The sequence below is a fragment of the Clupea harengus genome, chromosome 22 (genome assembly GCF_900700415.2).
Source record: "Clupea harengus chromosome 22, Ch_v2.0.2, whole genome shotgun sequence".
Lineage (NCBI taxonomy): Eukaryota > Metazoa > Chordata > Actinopteri > Clupeiformes > Clupeidae > Clupea > Clupea harengus.
Genome location: NC_045173.1, coordinates 4,881,404 through 4,900,210, shown reverse-complemented (window position 1 = coordinate 4,900,210; position 18,807 = coordinate 4,881,404). Strand labels below are relative to the sequence as shown.

The 18,807-nt window shown below is 39.2% G+C and overlaps 2 protein-coding genes and 1 long non-coding RNA gene across 3 annotated transcripts; 1 reads left to right on the top strand and 2 right to left on the bottom strand.

Annotated features, from left to right (window-relative positions):
* Positions 1 to 22: 22 nt before the first annotated feature.
* On the bottom strand, positions 23 to 2,247 carry LOC105903930 (fatty acid-binding protein, intestinal-like). The gene is made up of 4 exons (XM_012831730.3): positions 2,049 to 2,247; positions 1,303 to 1,475; positions 584 to 691; positions 23 to 434 (listed from the first exon to the last, which is right to left on the bottom strand). Exons 1-4 carry the CDS (start codon positions 2,113 to 2,115, stop codon positions 384 to 386), a joined length of 399 nt encoding a protein of 132 aa, XP_012687184.2. The 5' UTR covers positions 2,116 to 2,247; the 3' UTR covers positions 23 to 383.
* A 1,824-nt stretch (positions 2,248 to 4,071) lies between these two features.
* On the top strand, positions 4,072 to 14,698 carry LOC122128629. The gene is made up of 2 exons (XR_006151515.1): positions 4,072 to 4,396; positions 14,126 to 14,698. It is a non-coding gene; the product is annotated as an uncharacterized LOC122128629 (long non-coding RNA).
* A 470-nt stretch (positions 14,699 to 15,168) lies between these two features.
* LOC105903929 (fatty acid-binding protein, intestinal-like) lies at positions 15,169 to 17,191 on the bottom strand. The gene is made up of 4 exons (XM_012831729.3): positions 17,053 to 17,191; positions 16,322 to 16,494; positions 15,637 to 15,744; positions 15,169 to 15,487 (listed from the first exon to the last, which is right to left on the bottom strand). Exons 1-4 carry the CDS (start codon positions 17,117 to 17,119, stop codon positions 15,437 to 15,439), a joined length of 399 nt encoding a protein of 132 aa, XP_012687183.2. The 5' UTR covers positions 17,120 to 17,191; the 3' UTR covers positions 15,169 to 15,436.
* Positions 17,192 to 18,807: the final 1,616 nt, after the last annotated feature.

The following is an 18,807-nucleotide window of genomic DNA, read 5'->3' as shown; positions in this document are numbered from 1 at the left end:
GTCATGAGACTTTCAAAAATGTGGAAGCGTTTAACGAAAAAAAAAAGTATGCTTCATGTTTCAATGAGGAACAATGATGAGGTGGTGACTCATCAGAGTATTAAAAAACACACAATTACTGAACTAATCGCTTTTATTTAATTTCATATCAAGTGTAAATAGATGGTTTTAAGTGCTGTGTGTTGTGAACAGTGCATCACTGAATGAAGGACGTATGGCAGCCTGTCATACCAGTAAAATCATATCTCAGCCATTGGTGTGCATCACAGTCTTTTTGGAATAGTTGAAGAACTAGAGAAAGTTCCCTCAGTGCCACCTTGTGTAAGGTCATCCAAGGGGAGATGCTGTGTGTCTGAAAGACGGCTGGATCATCTGGATTTCCTTTAACCTCTTTTGAAGATCCTCTTGGCCTCCACACCCTCGTAGCTGTAGCTCTACAAAAAAGATAGACCACTTAAGTAATAATTTACTTAATTTCACAAATTCCTTCTCCAACTGAATTAAATGCAGGTGTTTGTGTTAGTGACATAGACTTTCATAAATCAAGTAAGCCAAATAAGTTGTTTTATTTCTTTTGACTCACCTGAACAAGCTCGTCTCCAACAATAACCCTTGTCGTTGTCAGGACATTGTTGTTGTCTTTCCTGTTGAAGGTGCCCTTCATGGTGTCTCCCTCCATGGCCCAGGATCCCTACCACACATATACCTGCCATTAATGCTCTAATACTCCCTACCACACATATACCTGCCATTAATGCTCTAATGCTCCCTACCACACATATACCTGCCATTAATGCTCTAATACTCTGTCTAAGTGCAGCTCTCAGCAGATAATGTAGCTGACTTAAAAGTGTTTACTTACTATGTGTATGACTGGTTGAGGCCTCCACAATAGGGATCATGATTAGCTGTTATCTCATAGGCAGACTAATTGCATAATACTTTCTCATAGACCTTCACTACATTTTGCACATGCTATTGTTGCACATTATTACTCCACACCCTTTTGTCATGTCAACCTTTGTCAGCTGTGGCATGTTCAATAGAGGATATCATTTATGCAGGTTTAGAATGTTGAGTGTGTGTTTTACTTAAATGCTAAATGTGTTTTAATCTGTGTCATAATGTCTCTATTTCACACTATTTTAGTAAAATATGTATTTGTAAAACTGTATAATACTGAGGTTATACACACAGCACATCCCTGAACTAAGACGTAATAGACTCAAGTAAGTTCAGCAATGTGATACCATGAATTGAATGTGGATGACTGTAAAAAAGACAATCCTTGGTAATGCTTACAGCGAGCTCTGTTCCGTCAGTTGGGGAGTACTCAAATTTGACCCCCAGAGTGAAGTCAATCTCCAGGGTCCTAAAGGCACTGGATTCCTTGATGCTGAACTTGTCTCCTGTCTGCTCGATGATGATCTTCAGGTTGTCATGGGCAGCCAGCTTCCTCTTGACCATGTTGATACCTGTTGATAAAGCAATGCAGGTGCTATTAAGATCATGCCTCAGCAGTGTTGCCTCACTGCTTTTAGCCACTGGCAAAGGTTTGAGTAATACATGAGAAATGATCACACCTCAGAGTACAATGCTGAGAAGCGAAGGCTTGTCTTGTCTTGTGTGTTCTTGCCTACATGACTTGCCATGAGCAAGCATTTGCAATGTAAACCTGAGCCAGACTATAGTCGCTTTTACGCTGTATTTGTAGTTAATGGAAATTGTACTGTTGCTATTTCCACAGACAGAATAAATAATCCATATAATAACAGACCTTGAAGAAAATACAGTCAGGATCAGATTGGTGGATCTATTTAACATGTCATTCCTTTCCCTGCAACATGTATTCATTTGTCATGTATTTATGATATTTCTGCCTGGACTCTGAACTTCCTACACAGTGCCCTGCACTCACATTCATTAATAGTTCTTTTTCAACCAATGAAAACAAAAGGAGGTTTTTTTCAGTGTTTGCTCTTTGGCTGCCCCAAATCCCAGATTCCAGGCAAAGAAATTTCCCAAAAAATCCAAACACAAGTCCATACCCATCTTTTCCATGAATTTGTCAAAGTTGTCGCTGCGGTCCACTTTCCAGGTGCCGTTGAAAGTCATGTTTGCTGTCTGTGCGGCTCAGGTGGTGATGTGAGTGTTGCTGTTGGGTGCGTCCTCTGGGAGTGCCTTGCTGCAGGGCAGAGCCTTCCCTTTTAAACTGTTCCAGGAGTGGGCCCACTTCCTTATCTCTCCCTTCACTCTCGTCATGCTGATGTGGACGTTTAAAGCTCGCATTGAATAAATCAGGGCTACGTCACACAGTAGCATGCAATGCTTCTGCTGTTACAATGCGTGGATGGGATAGCTGCACTGATCCACTCTTTGGGACTCTATGGGGGGGGGGGGGGGGGGGGGGCGGTGTTAGTTGTGCACCAGTTGTTTACAGTTTGCAGTTGTGCACCAACATCAGTACAATCAAGTTTCAAGTTTCAAGTTTCATGTGCTTTATTTGTCACATACACGAATGTAGTGAAATGTAAAAGGGTCTCCACTGTGCAAAAATAAAATAAAAATATAGCTGCAGGCAGCAATGGCGGGTTCCTCCAAAGATTGCGAACCAGGGAAAAATGTATATTCTGCACAATTTGTCACTGTATAGAAAAATCCATGCTGCAGACTTACCAATGGGATATTCAATTTGAAATGCAATACTGTCAAGATCCACAAGGGCCTTGGCTTCAAGCTAAGGGGTGAGTGGGGGCTTGGTCAGAACACAATGTCATGAAATAGTGTGTGTGCGTCTCGAGAAGCTTGCGCGTGTGTCAGTGTCTGTGAGAATTGGCACGGGAGCGAAGGAGCAGAGAGGGAGACATTACACTGGAAATCGTGGTAGCAATTAGCCAAGCATGCATGTTTCAAATATTCACCAAAAATCTACTTTTCATCTTACAGTCAACTTTTTTTCAGATTTGTGTACTAAACATTCTCAAGTGTCTTCATATGAACTTGTGATTGAATCAGAGTATCACTTTTTGAATGAAAAATGTGTAAAGCATTATTTTAGCGTTAGCGATTAATGCAATCTGCTTCATATCAATCATTTTTGAAGATATGAAGTTGCCTTTGCACATGGGGACATGTTGTAGTGTCTTCCACGTGCATACCAAGTTTGGCGTTGATATCTGAAAGATTTGCTGAGATATGACTTCACTTCCTGTTTGATGGCTTTTCTGCTGAAATTCAGTGGCTGTACCGGACAAACGGTTGTGAGGATCAAAATTCTGTTGGATAAATGTTGTGAGGCTTGGTCTGAAGATCATCTCTGGTGATTTTGAAGAAGATTTGACAAAAATTGTAGGAGTGGAGGCCTTTCAAAGGTTTTTGATAAAACCGGAAATTGCGGAAAATCTATATAACCGGAAATTGTCGGCATAGGGTATCCAATGGTACCTCATTTTTGAAAATCGGTCAAACGGTTAAAAAGTTACAGTGTTAACAAAAGTCCAACTTTGACCCGTTGGTGGCGCTAGTGTGGTCTAGTGGGAGACATGAAACTTGGTGTGAGTGAAGAAGGGACTGTCCTTAATGAGTGTGCCAAATTTCAGAAAAAGTTACCATACGGTTCTAGGGACTGCCATTGACTCCCATTGCACTAGAATAATAATAATAATACCTACAATAACAATAGGTTTCCTCCTGACGGAGGAACCCTAATAAGGAAAGAGTGCTGAATTTAAAGGAGGAGGAGAAAAAAAATTTAGATCAAGTGTCTCACTGCCTGTGGGTAAAACCTCCTTCTTAGTCTCTCAGTCCTTGAATTTAGACTGCTTAGGCGTCTACCGGACGACAACAGGGTAAAGAGTCTGGCATTGGGGTGTGAGTCATCCCTCATGATATTTCTTTCCCTCGAGGAGGAGAGCACCGGGAGGTGGGCCACCCCAACGAGACGCAGGGCGCCTCAGAGCCCAGCAGGAGCAGAGCTGACCTGGGTTAGAGCTGCCAGCACTCACAGCACATCAGACCTCCACCCTGAGGAGAGCCGTAGGCCTACATGTATTCTGTTATCCTTAGGTGACCATCAGAGGCCTAGTGCCCCAGTACCCTCACATGGCCCCCTCTTCAAGTCCTTTCCCCTAGACCCTAATCTCAGAGGATCTGGACTATATAGCTGCTCCGCAGACTAGATCTTGTCCTGACCTTAAAAGCTTGTTGCTTTTGTAGTGAAATGCAATGTAATGTTAATGGCTCCATACTGGCACAGCAGCAGATATTTCACTGTTCTGACTTGGCCGTGTCTTACAATTTTAGGCTATGCAAGCAGTAAGCCCACAGCAAAATGGAACCCAGTGACTCCAAAAGGACTGGATGAGCATGGCTTTTTGTGATGAATGTTGCAGTATTGGTAAGTGGTCTTGTTTGGTCAAAAGTCAAAATAATGTGACCTCTAAATGCAGGGGCGGTTTTTCCTACAGGCGGTATAGGCGGTCGCCTAGGGCGCCACTCAGAGGGGGGCGCAAAAAACTGCGCCCAGCAAAAGAGAGAAAAAAAAAAACAAGAATTGTGTTTTTTTTTTTGCTGGACAGAGTTTTTTTTGCGCCCCCTTCTATATCTCCAACCAATATTTTGACATAAAAAAAAATCTAACATTAGGGTAAAATGAGCCAAAAATCGAAAACGGAAGGGGTACGTACGTACTTGGTGTTGAGTTCCGTTCTGCTAGCAACGATAACCCACAATAACCCCAGGAAGTAAAACGAAACGAGGAAGTAAAATGAGTTTGTTGTATCAAATGAAAGGTTTTTACAACAAACAACCCTGTTAATCGACTGGGTAATATAAAAACCTTTTATATGCAACGAGTTTTATTGTTCCATTTGTCCTAATGATCGGGAAAATAGTTAAAAGCGTGTTTGAAAGTTATAGTAGCCTATTTGTCATTATAAAGTCCTAATCTGTCTACTCGCTAGATCAGACTTTATAATGGTATTTTGTTAACTGTGCATTATATTAACTTGCTTTAAAACAAGGTAAGATATAGTGAGTTAATTTTAAGCGTACAGGATACTTTGATAATGACTAAGATGTAGCTGAAAATTGACAATTAATATTACTTTCATAGTAACATCAAAATGGGTTAAAAACGATTCACTGATGTTACAAAAGTATGATTTTCTTGTTTAAATATAGGGAACACTGACTAAACAGGCATCATTGCAAATATTGTAGTAAGAAACAGTAAAACACACAACAATCTGCTGATAAAAGGATTATGTCTTCAATAAAGTTGGTTGAACATGTTCAGAACACTGTAAAGAAAGGGTAAAAAATGTTTAGCAGTAATTAATCTGGCCATTCACTGTGAAAAAACACTTGACACACAGATCACACAGGTGAAAAGGGATTATCTCCAATGCCAGGGTATTGCCATGTGACACGTATCAAACTTTGCTGATGAAACTAAAGATTGTGTCTCAATGAAAGGGGGGTGGAATATGTTCAGGACACTCCAAACATTAAATAAAATGTGTGAAGTAGTTGAGATTTACGTCCCTGAATGCTCCACAATACTCTAAACATAGGTGATCAGACAGGCGATAATGCATTGTCTTCAATGGTAGGGCCATGTGACATGTATCACTCTTTGCTGAAAAAACTAAAGATTGTGTCTCAATGAAAGGGGGGTGGAATATGTTCAGGACACTCCAAACATTAAATAAAATGTGTGAAGTAGTTGAGATTTACGTCCCTGAATGCTCCACAATACTTTAAACATAGGTGATCAGACAGGCGAAAATGCATTATCTTCAATGGCAGGGCCATGTGACATGTATCACTCTTTGCTGAAAAAACTAAAGATTGTGTCTCAATGAAAGGGGGGTGGAATATGTTCAGGACACTCCAAACATTAAATAAAATGTGTGAAGTAGTTGAGATTTACGTCCCTGAATGCTCCACAATACTTTAAACATAGGTGATCAGACAGGCGAAAATGCATTATCTTCAATGGCAGGGCCATGTGACATGTATCACTCTTTGCTGAAAAAACTGAAGATTGTGTCTCAATGAAAGGGGGGTGGAATATGTTCAGGACACTCCAAACATTAAATAAAATGTGTGAAGTAGTTGAGATTTACGTCCCTGAGTTCTCCACAATACTTTAAACGTACGTGTCACATGGCCCTGCCATTGAACATAATGCATTTTCGCCTGTCTGATCACCTATGTTTAAAGTATTGTGGAGCATTCAGGGACGTAAATCTCAACTACTTCACACATTTTATTTAATGTTTGGAGTGTCCTGAACATATTCCACCCCCCTTTCATTGAGACACAATCTTTAGTTTTTTCAGCAAAGAGTGATACATGTCACATGGCCCTGCCATTATAGATAATGCATTTTCGCCTGTCTGATCACCTATGTTTAAAGTATTGTGGAGCCTTCAGGGACGTAAATCTCAACTACTTCACACATTTTATTTAATGTTTGGAGTGTCCTGAACATATTCCACCCCCCTTTCATTGAGACACAATCTTTAGTTTTTTCAGCAAAGAGTGATACATGTCACATGGCCCTGCCATTGAAGATAATGCATTTTCGCCTGTGTGTAAGCCTATGTTTAAAGTATTGTGGAGCCTTCAGGGACGTAAATCTCAACTACTTCACACATTTTATTCAATGTTTGGAGTGTCCTGAACATATTCCACCCCCCTTTTATTGAGACACAATCTTTAGTTTAATCAGCAAAGTGTAATACGTATCACATGGCCCTGCCATTTAAGGTAATGCATTTTCGCCTGTGTGTAGGCCTATGTTTAAAGTATTGTGGAGCCTTCAGGGACGTAAATCTCAACTACTTCACACATTTTATTTAATGTTTGGAGTGTCCTGAACATATTCCACCCCCCTTTCATTGAGACACAATCTTTAGTTTTTTCAGCAAAGAGTGATACATGTCACATGGCCCTGCCATTGAACATAATGCATTTTCGCCTGTGTGTAGGCCTATGTTTAAAGTATTATGGAGCATCCAGGGACGTAAATCTCAACTACTTCACACATTTTATTTAATGTTTGGAGTGTCCTGAACATATTCCACCCCCCTTTCATTGAGACACAATCTTTAGTTTTTTCAGCAAAGAGCGATACATGTCACATGGCCCTGCCATTGAAGATAATGCATTTTCGCCTGTCTGATCACCTATGTTTAAAGTATTGTGGAGCCTTCAGGGACGTAAATCTCAACTACTTCACACATTTTATTTAATGTTTGGAGTGTCCTGAACATATTCCACCCCACTTTTATTGAGACACAATCTTTAGTTTCATCAGCAAAGTGTGATACGTGTCACATGGCAATACCCTGGCATTGGAGATAATCCCTTTTCACCTCTGTGATCTGTGTGTCAAGTGTTTTTTCACAGTGAATGACCAGAATAATGACTGCTAAACATATTTTACCCTTTCTTTACAGTTCTGAACAAGTTCAACCAACTTTAATGAAGGCATAATCCTTTTATCAGCATATTGGGGTGTGTTTTACTTTTTCTTAATACAATATTGTCTGTTTAGTCATTGTTCATTATATTAAAACAAGAAAACCATACTTTTGTAACATCAGTGAATCGTTTTTAACCCATTTTGATGTTACTATGAAATTAATATCTCTGATAGTTTAAGAAAACACGGGGCTAATACGGGACTTTTATTTTGAAAAATCGTAACCGGAAGTCGCTCGAGCTCATTTGCCTATAGTTGCTCACTGAACGCTGCTTTGGTGTTGTCAGAACATGTTAGCACAGTGAGGCGTTTTGTTAGAGTGTGTGTGTTCAAGAAACTTTGAAGAACAAAATAATGAAGTGGTTAAAGCCATCCGGGGCGCAATTTAAGAAGAAAAGTAAGGAAGAAGAAGAGAAACGTGCCAAGGAGAAAGGTAAATCCTTAAATCCTGTTCTAGCCTAGAATGAATTCCAGATAAGAAAACGTTCACGAATGCGTGAATTGCCCCCGGCACTTTAGTGGAGTTAAGAAGAAAAGATGTACCTTATCATTGAAAGTTTTCATACTCCCTGTCACATAGTTCTTTAAGGATTTTACAGAGGCGGGTATATAAAAATTATATGTCCATTTATTCTACATTATACAAAAGACGACATGATAAAAATAGGGGCGCATATATAAAGCCAATAGCCAGTGCAACAACACTACACATATCTTACTCGTTGCATAGCACACCCATTAAGGAAGCCAAACACGGCAACTTGTCAACAAGTGAGGAATACTGGTAAAAATCCAAGTGTTGTATTGTCAACTTTAGCGAATGGATTGTATGTAATCTTGCTAGTTAGCTAACGCTAGCTAGCCAGTGACTTGTGACGTTCATTGTTATTGCCATTCAGTCGAAACATCAGTTCAGCTGTACCGCAATTTGCGTCATTTTGCGTCAAAAAAATGTGAGTAATCATAACAACGTTAGTTTTGGTGGAGCGAGCTAGCCAGTCCAGTCCAACATTAGACATGATTCAACTAATGAAGAGCTATGCATCTTGGAATAAAAAAATGTCAGGCTGTCCAAATACACCAAAATGCTTAATAACTACATAATAGCTAAATTTAACAAATGATGATAATGCATACTTTTGTTATATCATTTTAGATTCACTTTTAGAAGACTAAGAAAACATTATTTGCAGGCGATTGGGAAGATGACGTGGAGGTGTGTGTGTGTCCATAAACAGTTGAACAGGGGGCGTGGCCGGAGCGTAGTCCAGCACAGGCGTGACATTTTCTCAGTGATTTGTTCTTGAATTAATGTTTGTTCATCGTTGCGATCGTTGTTGTGTTTGTGTGAAAGAAATGCAGTCTTACAGGGCAAAATAGCGTTTGAAAGTTGCAATTCCGTTTTCGTGGGGAAAAATAAATAAATAATTGGGGGGGGGGGGGGGGGCGCCAGGAGTGAAGCTCGCCTAGAGCGCCAAATGTGCTAGGGCCGCCCCTGTCTAAATGTATAAAGGCGGCAGAGATGAGAAACCATCAACGATATTTGTTGGAAATGTTGGAAATTCTCTTTATTTGGAATAACCAGTGTTGTATAGTAACGAAGTAGAAATACTTCGTTACTGTACTTAAGTAGTTTTTTTGGATATCTGTACTTTACTTTACTACTTATATTTCTGTTTATTTTTACTTTTACTTCGCTACATTTTGCAAAGAAAACGGATACTTTTACTCCGATACAAAATAATCATGAGAGTGACGAGACCAACGACGGGGACTGTGGTAGAACACAGGCTGCAAGCAGGTTTGGCGAATCAGTGGTCCTAGCGCACGTTAATGCGTTATTGACCGTTACCATGGAAACACCAATGAGCGTGAACCACACAGGCCAAAGTTAACATTGAGCGGTGGGGCACTTTCAGATGTGCCCCACGAAATCTGCCTGGCAACTAGACTGGAATAATGCGAAAACCGCGAGACCTGTACCCCGTGACTAAGAGAAAACATACAGTCAGATCAAAATCAGACAGATCAATGCCAGTAACGTTACTGCTAGTTAGCTATCGCTAGTTTTCGATTTGCTCAAGCAAAGAACCACCCCGCCAACTTCCTATTTAAGTGATCTGCATTGGTGAGTCAAACCTTTTTTTTTTTTTTTGAGCTGATGGATGTATCAATGCAATCTGCAAGGACATCGTCTATTTACAAAGTTTTGTTCATTTAGCAGCATGTTTTGTTGCTGTTATTTGTTTAAGTTGTGCCTTTCGCTTCATATTGTATGCCACACGTGTGCCACAAGCTTAATACATTAGTTAAGTTATTTGAGCTATGTGTCTGTCTAATATTTTTACTTTGTTGCTATCATTTTACTTTAATGCTGTATTATAGGCAACATCTTTGTGTTGCACTGAAGCATGTGAAATAGGATAGGATTTAGCATTTTGAAATAGGATTTCTGCTCCCTGCTGGCACTCAAAATGCAGCCCATAACATATCTTACTGGTCTACTGCTTAAAATAATCAGCTACCTCTAGTTTTTTGACGGTGACATGAAGTCATACAAAATTGCCTCACCAGAAATTTCAGGCTGAAATCGCCACTGCTCCAGATCAAGGCAAAATGGACTGCAATATGCAGTGGAAGGATATATTCAAAACATTAAGATCAACAACGAAGGGGACACAACAATAATCGAAGCAAAAGCACACAGAAACACCACGACCTCTTCATTAAATGCCACCAGCACAACCTTGTAGACTAGTCATGTTCTTTCACCGCTGGGTAAGATCTGTATATAATATTTCAAGCTAGCTAATAACCTACAAAGATTATTTATTCTTATTCTTTATTCCATCTCTGGCGAAGTATCTAGCTAGTTAGCTAGGATGGTGTCAATCTACAGTAACGTAGCAGTGTGGAGCAAAATAGCTGCTAGTAACGTTATTGTTCAAGGGATGTGTGTGCATGTTGCTGAAAGTATTTCACAGTCACTGTACAGATAACTTGCTTGTAAAACTGATGATCCTGATGTAATGCTATGGCTTTGTATCAGATCGCCAGGTTATTGCTCTCAGGTTGTGCCTTATGCATACCTTGGGATACTCAGGAGCCCATTCACAAAATGTTACAAAGATTAAAATTAAAAAAATTCATAATGGCTTTTTGGGACGTTTTGTTTGAAGATGAACAAAACATTTTTCAGTTTCAAGTAATGACTGGGTTGTTACTTTCGGTGCTGCTTTAGTATCGCCTATTGTGTTAAAATTGTGTTCAAATAAGGCCCAGTTTATAAGTATGCTCATTCTAGTCGGAATAAACTTCTAATTCTCAAAATTCTGACCCTTTGCTTTTTTATTAACAGCATTTACTTGTACTTTTACTTTCAATACTTAAGTACATTTAATATCAGAAAATTACTTTTGATACTTAAGTACAGTAAAGATCAGATACTTTAAGACTTTTACTCAAGTAGTATTCTAAAAGGTTACTTTTACTTTTACTTGAGTAATTTTCCAGGAAGGTATCTTTACTTTTACTCAAGTATGGCTTTTGGGTACTTTATACACCACTGGGAATAACCCCTTGAGATGTACCATCTCGTTTTCGAGGGGGTCCACAACACGACAGTAAACATACATTACATGAACATAAAACAACATAAAAACAACAATAAGACAGGACACACAAAAAAAACACACAACAAACGATCAGCAGAATTGCAGCAAGACATCAGATACATACCAAATCACACGACTGCGCTCCAAGCGGAGCACAACAACAGATCATCAGCTCAGGAGCATAATAATGTTAATGATAGTAATAAATATATATATAGTAATAAGTACATATATATAGTAATACATATAAATATATATATATATATATATATATATATATATATATATATATATATATATATAGTCAGCAGTCACATCCCCCAACACTATGTTAGATAAAAATAAAATAAATAGATATATATAAAATAAATAGATATATATAAGAAGAAATTAATTGAAACAATTGCAGCAGTTTGCATAATAAGAAGAAAGAGTATTTTTAAAGACAGGTAATGATGAAATTGACTGAATATTTCCCGGTAGATTGTTCCAGTCTGATGGTGCTTTAAACTTAAAAGCCTTTTTACCAACAGATTTACTGACTGTGGGAGTAGAAAAAAAGATTTGAGAGGCATGTCTTAAATTGTAATGAGATGAGACTGGTACAAATAAATGCTTTAAGTAAAGAGGGTAGTTGAAATGAATACATTTAAAAATAAAGTGATACCAATGCAACTGTCTTCTTATATTGGGAGAGAGAAAGTGAAGTGTTTCATACATTGTACAGTGGTGGGTTGTGAAAGGACAGCCAAGGATAAACCTACACAATTTATTGTACACAGTATTAAGTGGATGAAGATTTGTTTTTGAGGCCACCATATAAACAACATCTGCATAGTCAAGAATTGGTAATATAAGTTGTGAAGCAAGTCTCTTCCTAACAGCAATCGACAAACAGTTTTTAGATCTATAGAGGACACTAAGGCTGAAATTCAGTTTCTTTACGGTGTGATCAATGTGATACTTAAATGATAGTCCACAGTCTAACCAAAGTCCAAGATATTTTATGTGTTCAACTTTTTTCAGTGGTGTACCATCGAGACAGGTGATCATATATGAAGAAGATTTTAACTTAGTTTTAATATTTTGTTGAGTGCCAAAGATCATGGTGTGAGATTTAGTTTTGTTAAGTAACAGTTTATTTGCTGGCAGCCAGTGTTGTAGAGAATTAAAGCCAGATTGCAAGGCAGATTGAATTTGAAATGTGTCTGTTTGCGATATATATAACACAGTGTCATCCGCATAGAGCTGGACACAACAATCAGAACAGAATGAGGAGAGGTCATTGATAAAAATAGAGAACAGGAGTGGACCAAGAGTTGAGCCTTGTGGCACACCATATTGTTGTATGGTTGTGTCAGATTTAGAACCTTGAATGACAACACATTTCTACACAGTTTTCTATTATGGAGATAGGAATTAAACCAGAGCAATGCATTGCGAGACAGACCATTAGAATAGAGCTTGTCCAAAAGGAGGTAGTGATCAACCAAATCAAAAGCCTTTGTCAGATCAATAAAGATGGCACCTGTTAGTTTAGAATCATTTGAAGCACAAAAAATATCATTAGTTAATTTTAGCAAAGCTGTAGAGGTAGAGTGGTTTGATCGAAAGCCTGATTGATAGGGGGACAAGATATTGTTCCTGTTAAGATAACTTGACAATTGATTATAAATTAATTTTTCAAATACTTTGGCAATAGAACATATAATTGAAATAGGTAGCCTGGATACCAGACCGAACTTAGCCCCGCCCACACATTTTTTGGTTGGGAAGTTCGGTCTGGCATTACTCCATTGAGGAGAAATTATCTGCGGCTCGATATCGGCCGTACCAATCAAATTGTTAAGGCGGGCTTTATACGATGATGGACAGATGATCAACAGTAACGTAACCAACCACGTCACCAACACACGAGTTGAATTCGTTTTCAACAAACATGGCTGCCGCTGCAGAGCTGAAATGCATAGATTCGAGTCCATTTAGACATTGACAGTGCATTCATTTTGAAAGAGGAACAGAGAAACGCGATCAAGGCATTTGTCAATCGAAAAGATGTTTTTGCCTTCCTTCCTACGGGATCCGGTAAAAGTGTAATGTATCAGCTGCCCCTGGTCACATACTACGTTGTTCTGATTGGTTGTAGGTAACCAATTGAGCGAAGAGGCATTTTTTCTCCTGGTTCTGTTTAAACACGCCCCATAATCACAGCCCAATGGAGCGATATCAGACTCATATTCTGACTAGAATTATGAGTATGACATCGTCAGGCTAGGTAATACGTGAACATTTCCAAATGTCACAAGTGGCTAAAGACAGGTTAAAAAGATCACAAAGAGGGAACATAAGGACATGAGATGAAAGCCTAAGAAATTTCGATTCAATGCCATCCAGGCCGGGCCCACTACTAATCTTTAGCTCATTAATTGCATCCTGGACTTCAGCTGGTGTAATTTTTCTGAATGAGAAAACGCAACTATTACGGGGAGGGCTTACAATTTTGAAAGCATCGCTAGACGAAGGGTTAGATATAAGAGCAGAACAGACAGATGAAAAATGGTTATTGAATGCCTGAGCAATCAAGAATAGATCCTTTAGTATGATATTGTTGTTCCTTATCTGATTAAGGGGAGGTTTATCTGAAACATTAGTTACCGATTTTATTGTTTTCCAGATTGCTTAGGGTTTTTGAAGTCATGATCAAGAGATTTTTTTGAAATAATTAGATTTAGCATTTCTGGTCATAGTTTTGCTTTTATTTCTCAGGTGTCTGTACTGTTCCCAGTCAACTGGATCCTTGGTCTTACGAAATTTGGCCCGAGTTATCTCTTTGTCTGAAAGGTCAGAGGATACCCAGGGCAGATGCCTTCCTTTAACTTTGACTGTTTTAATTTGTCTTTTAGTCTCACTCAAGCAGATTCATGAAGATTTCAACAAATTTCACCTTCACAATGTGTAGTTCAAGCACACTTCTTGTGACACGTGTGTGTGTGTGTATTTCTTCCTCTTTTCTCTTCAGGGTCTAATATGGAGGGGAAGTCTTGAGATGGATGCCAAAGAACACTTGTGGGAAATAGATCCTAAAACCTCAGATAAAAGGAACATTGCCAAATCGTTAACCTGGTTATTGTGTACATATAAACAAACTAGTATGTAAGCCATAAATGTAGTGGAAGCTGAATGATCCCTCCTCTGTTCAGCTCTGGTGTGGAGTCGCTCCCTCAGACGGCCACCAGAGGTCAGTATGCACCTTTACTTCTTGCACCTATACTCCTCTTCGCTTGCTAACATGGTTGGCCAATTTCTATGCTTTAACTCAAGTGGTACAAATAATGTATGAAATACCTTTGCATAAGGCTTGTCTAAAAGATGAGTCTAAATATTATTTGTTCCCTCAAGCTTTACTGTTATGTTGTAGTTTGTACATACTTGTCAGATGTTTATTTATGGAGTGCCTTTCCAAGTTTTTTCATGAATAGATATTATTCATGAGTCATGAACAATGTTGTAAAATGATGTCCACTTCTATATTTTTGGAGATGCCTATGCATTTATTTTTATTCTTTGTTTAATAAACTTCATTCAAACATGATGCGTTTCACTTACTGTCTTTTTTTTATCCATATTCTACACAATATCATCTGTGTCATGACTTGCATGAATTCACAAGAATTTATATTTTATATTATTTTCTACCAACCAAGTAAGTCATGAGACATTCAAAAATGTGGAAGCGTTTAACGAAAAAAAACAATATGCTTCATGTTTCAATGAGGAACAATGATGAGGTGGTGACTCATCAGAGGGGTTACAGTAAGACATTCATGTGTGGGTTTGGTTGGAAATTCCTCTTTACGCTCAAACATGACAACTAATACTTCAAAGTCATCACAAATATAGAATACCAATGAGCCGGAGCCGAGGAGTTTTCTGTATAGAAGTGCATGTTTGGACCATTCTGCAGAAGTGCATTACCTTTACAACAACACGCATGATAACTGGATGACTTATTGCTCCTTGTTGAGTTTATTTCAATGAGTATTAAAAAACACACAATTTCTGAACTTTTTACGCTTTTATTTCATTTCATATCAAAACAGTGCAAATGGATGGTTTTAAGTGCTGTGTGTTGTGAACAGTGCATAACTGAATGAAGGACGTATGGCAGCCTGTCATACCAGTAAAATCATATCTCAGCCATTGGTGTGCATCACAGTCTTTTTGGAATAGTTGAAGAACTAGAGAAAGTTCCCTCAGTGCCACCTTGTGTAAGGTCATCCAAGGGGAGATGCTGTGTGTCTGAAAGACGGCTGGATCAACTGGATTTCCTTTAACCTCTTTTGAAGATCCTCTTGGCCTCCACACCCTCGTAGCTGTAGCTCTACAAAAAAGATAGACCACTTAAGTAATAATTTACTTAATTTCACAAATTCCTTCTCCAACTGAATTAAATGCAGGTGTTTGTGGCAGTGACATAGACCTCCATAAATCAAGTAAGCCAAATAAGTTGTTTTATTTCTTTTGACTCACCTGAACAAGCTCATCTCCAACAATAACCCTTGTCGTTGTCAGGACATTGTTGTTGTCTTTCCTGTTGAAGGTGCCCTTCATGGTGTCTCCCTCCACGGCCCAGGATCCCTACCACACATATACCTGCCATTAATGCTCTAATACTCTCTACGACACATATACCTGCCATTAATGCTCTAATACTCTGTCTAAGTGCAGCTCTCAGCAGACGATTTGAGCTGGCTTAGAAGTGTTTACTTACTACAGTATGTCTATGACTGGGTGAGGCCTTCACAATAGGGAACATTGATAGCTGTTATCTCATAGGCAGACTAATTGCATAATACTTTCTCATAGACCTTCACTACATTTTGCACATGCTATTGTTGCACATTATTACTCCACACCCTTTTGTCATGTCAACCTTTGTCAGCTGTGGCATGTTCAATAGAGGATATCATTTATGCAGGTTTAGAATGTTGAGTGTGTGTTTTACTTAAATGCTTAATGTGTTTTAATCTGTGTCATAATGTCTCTATTTCACACTATTTTAGTAAATGTGTATTTGTAAAACTGTATAATACTCAGGTTATTCACACAGCACATCCCTGAACTAAGACCTAATAGACTCAAGTAAGTTCAGCAATGTGATACCATGAATTGAATGTGGATGACTGTAAAAAAGACAATCCTTGGTAATGCTTACAGCGAGCTCTGTTCCGTCAGCTAGGGAGTACTCAAATTTGACCCCCAGAGTGAAGTCCAAGTCCAGGGTCCTAAAGGCACTGGACTCCTTGATGCTGAACTTGTCTCCCGTCTGTTCGATGATGATCTTCAGGTTGTCATGGGCAGCCAGCTTCCTCTTGACCATGTTGACACCTGTTGATAAAGCAATGCAGGTGCCATTAAGATCATGCCTCAGCCATGTTGCCTCACTGCTTTTAGCCACTGGCAAAGGTTTGAGTAATAAATGAAAAATGATCACACCTCAGAGTGCAATGCTGAGAAGCGAAAGCTTGTCTTGTCATGTGTTTACTTGCCTACATGACTTGCCATGAGCAAGCATTTGCAATGTAAACCTGAGCCAGACTATAGTCGCTTTTACGCTGTATTTGTAGTTAATGGAAATTGTACTATTGTTATTTCAGACAGAATAAATAATTCATATAATAACAAAACTTGAAGAAAATACAGTCAGGATCAGAATGGTGGATCTAATTAACATGTCATTCATTTCCACGCAACTTGTATTAATTTGTCATGTATTTATGATATTTCTGCCTGCACTCTGAACTTCTTTCACAGTGCCCTGGACTCACATTAATTAATAGTTCTTTTTCAACCAATGAAAACAAAAGGAGGTTTTTTTCAGTGTTTGCTCTTTGGCTGCCCCAAATCCCAGATTCCAGGCAAAGAAATTTCCCAAAAAGTCCATACCCATCTTTTCCATGAACTTCTCATAGTTGTCGCTGCGGTCCACTTTCCAGGTGCCGTTGAAAGTCATGTTTGCTGTCTGTGCGGCTCAGGTGGTGATGTGAGTGTGGCTGTTGGGTGCGTCCTCTGGGAGTGCCTTGCTGCAGGGCAGAGCCTTCCCTTTTAAACTGTTCCAGGAGTGGGCCCACTTCCTTATCTCTCTCTTTATGGTCATGCTGATGTGGACGTTTAAAGCTCACATTGAATAAATCATTGCTACGTCACACAGCAGCATGCAATGCTGCTGCAGTTACAGTGCGTGGATGGGATAGTTGCACTGATCCACTCTGTGGGAAACAAATGCTCACTTGTGTGGAGCTCAAAGAATGACTGTTTGCTATTCATTTCTCACCAGCGGCCAAAAGCCCCTTTGGTGTGTGTGTTTGCGTGTGTGTGTGTTTGCGTGTTTGCGTGTGTGTGTGTGTGGTGGGTGGGGCTGGGACCTGACGTTAGCTGAGGTTTGTAGTTGTGCACCAACATCAGTACAATCATAATAACTATAACTATAAAGTACAGAAATGATGCAGGTGCTACTAAGAGGAGTTGTTACACTGATAGCACTGTTAGCAGTGTTCTAAATATAGCCTAAGGCCCTATGTACATAGTAGGATGAGATTCAATTGTTTAGAAGGTATGTATGTGAACTCCTAAATAGAGGTCAGAGTTAAACTCATTGACAGAGGTGCATTGAGGAACTGTGCAATGGGTGAATGTAATGAGAGCAGCACATGTGGTTTTCCAACTTCTGTTGCCGAAATAGAATGTTAAGGCGAGTCCGACCTCTCCTCTCACAGGTCAAGTTGCCAGGTAATTGTTCTCAGATGTGGAAAGGATGTTTGTCTGCGTGGCCTAAACCTTGACACAGAAGAAAGGTCATGCTCTAGGAAAGATCTCAGGATCTGTTAAACTCTTTAGTAATCACCCGCCCAGTGAAACTTTTATTAAAACCATATATTTGGCCTACATACCACAACAAATAACTTTTATGGTATATTGTTCTACTTATCACAGGACTCACTATTTTTAGATCAACCAGTCTTATCAGTGAGCATATAATCATCAGTGAGTAAAAGCATCAGATCATAGTAAATGTGTTTTGGTTTACTTACGGACTGCTGTGACATTTTTACTGCAGGTGTGATCTGGGTTATAGGTAGACCTGCACCAGTGCATACTGGTGACCATTCTGCTGAGAATAGACACGTATCAGATCACTATACTGTGGTTTCACCCACAGCTTAAACTCAGCCCTTGGCATATATGCACATGTAAATCTAAAGCCACCATGTCCAGACTGTGTATGTTCTCGGGTTCACCAAAGTGTCACTCAGAAGTGTTTCACATGCAGTCTAAGACCCAGGAACCAACAGAGGTGCTCTCATCAGAGCCACATAATTTATGATTAGTGCTGACCAGTGAACTCTAAAGATGTCCTGATAAGACTTATCAGCATGAGTTGTACATGACTGCACTAGTGACCTTGAATGGGGAGACTTGAAATCCTGATTGCATGATGATACTGATATGTTCCATTTCGACTTCAACCCTGGTTGTTTGACCATCCAATAAAAGAGACCTTTGTAGTTTACAAGCTATAGATCTTTGTACAGCTTAGTACTCAGAGGGCAGCAACAAGAAATAGCAGTGAAATGCTTAGATCAAGACACAAAACAGCCAGCAGTCAACCCCATCAGCAGAAGTATGACCCAGCATGTTCCA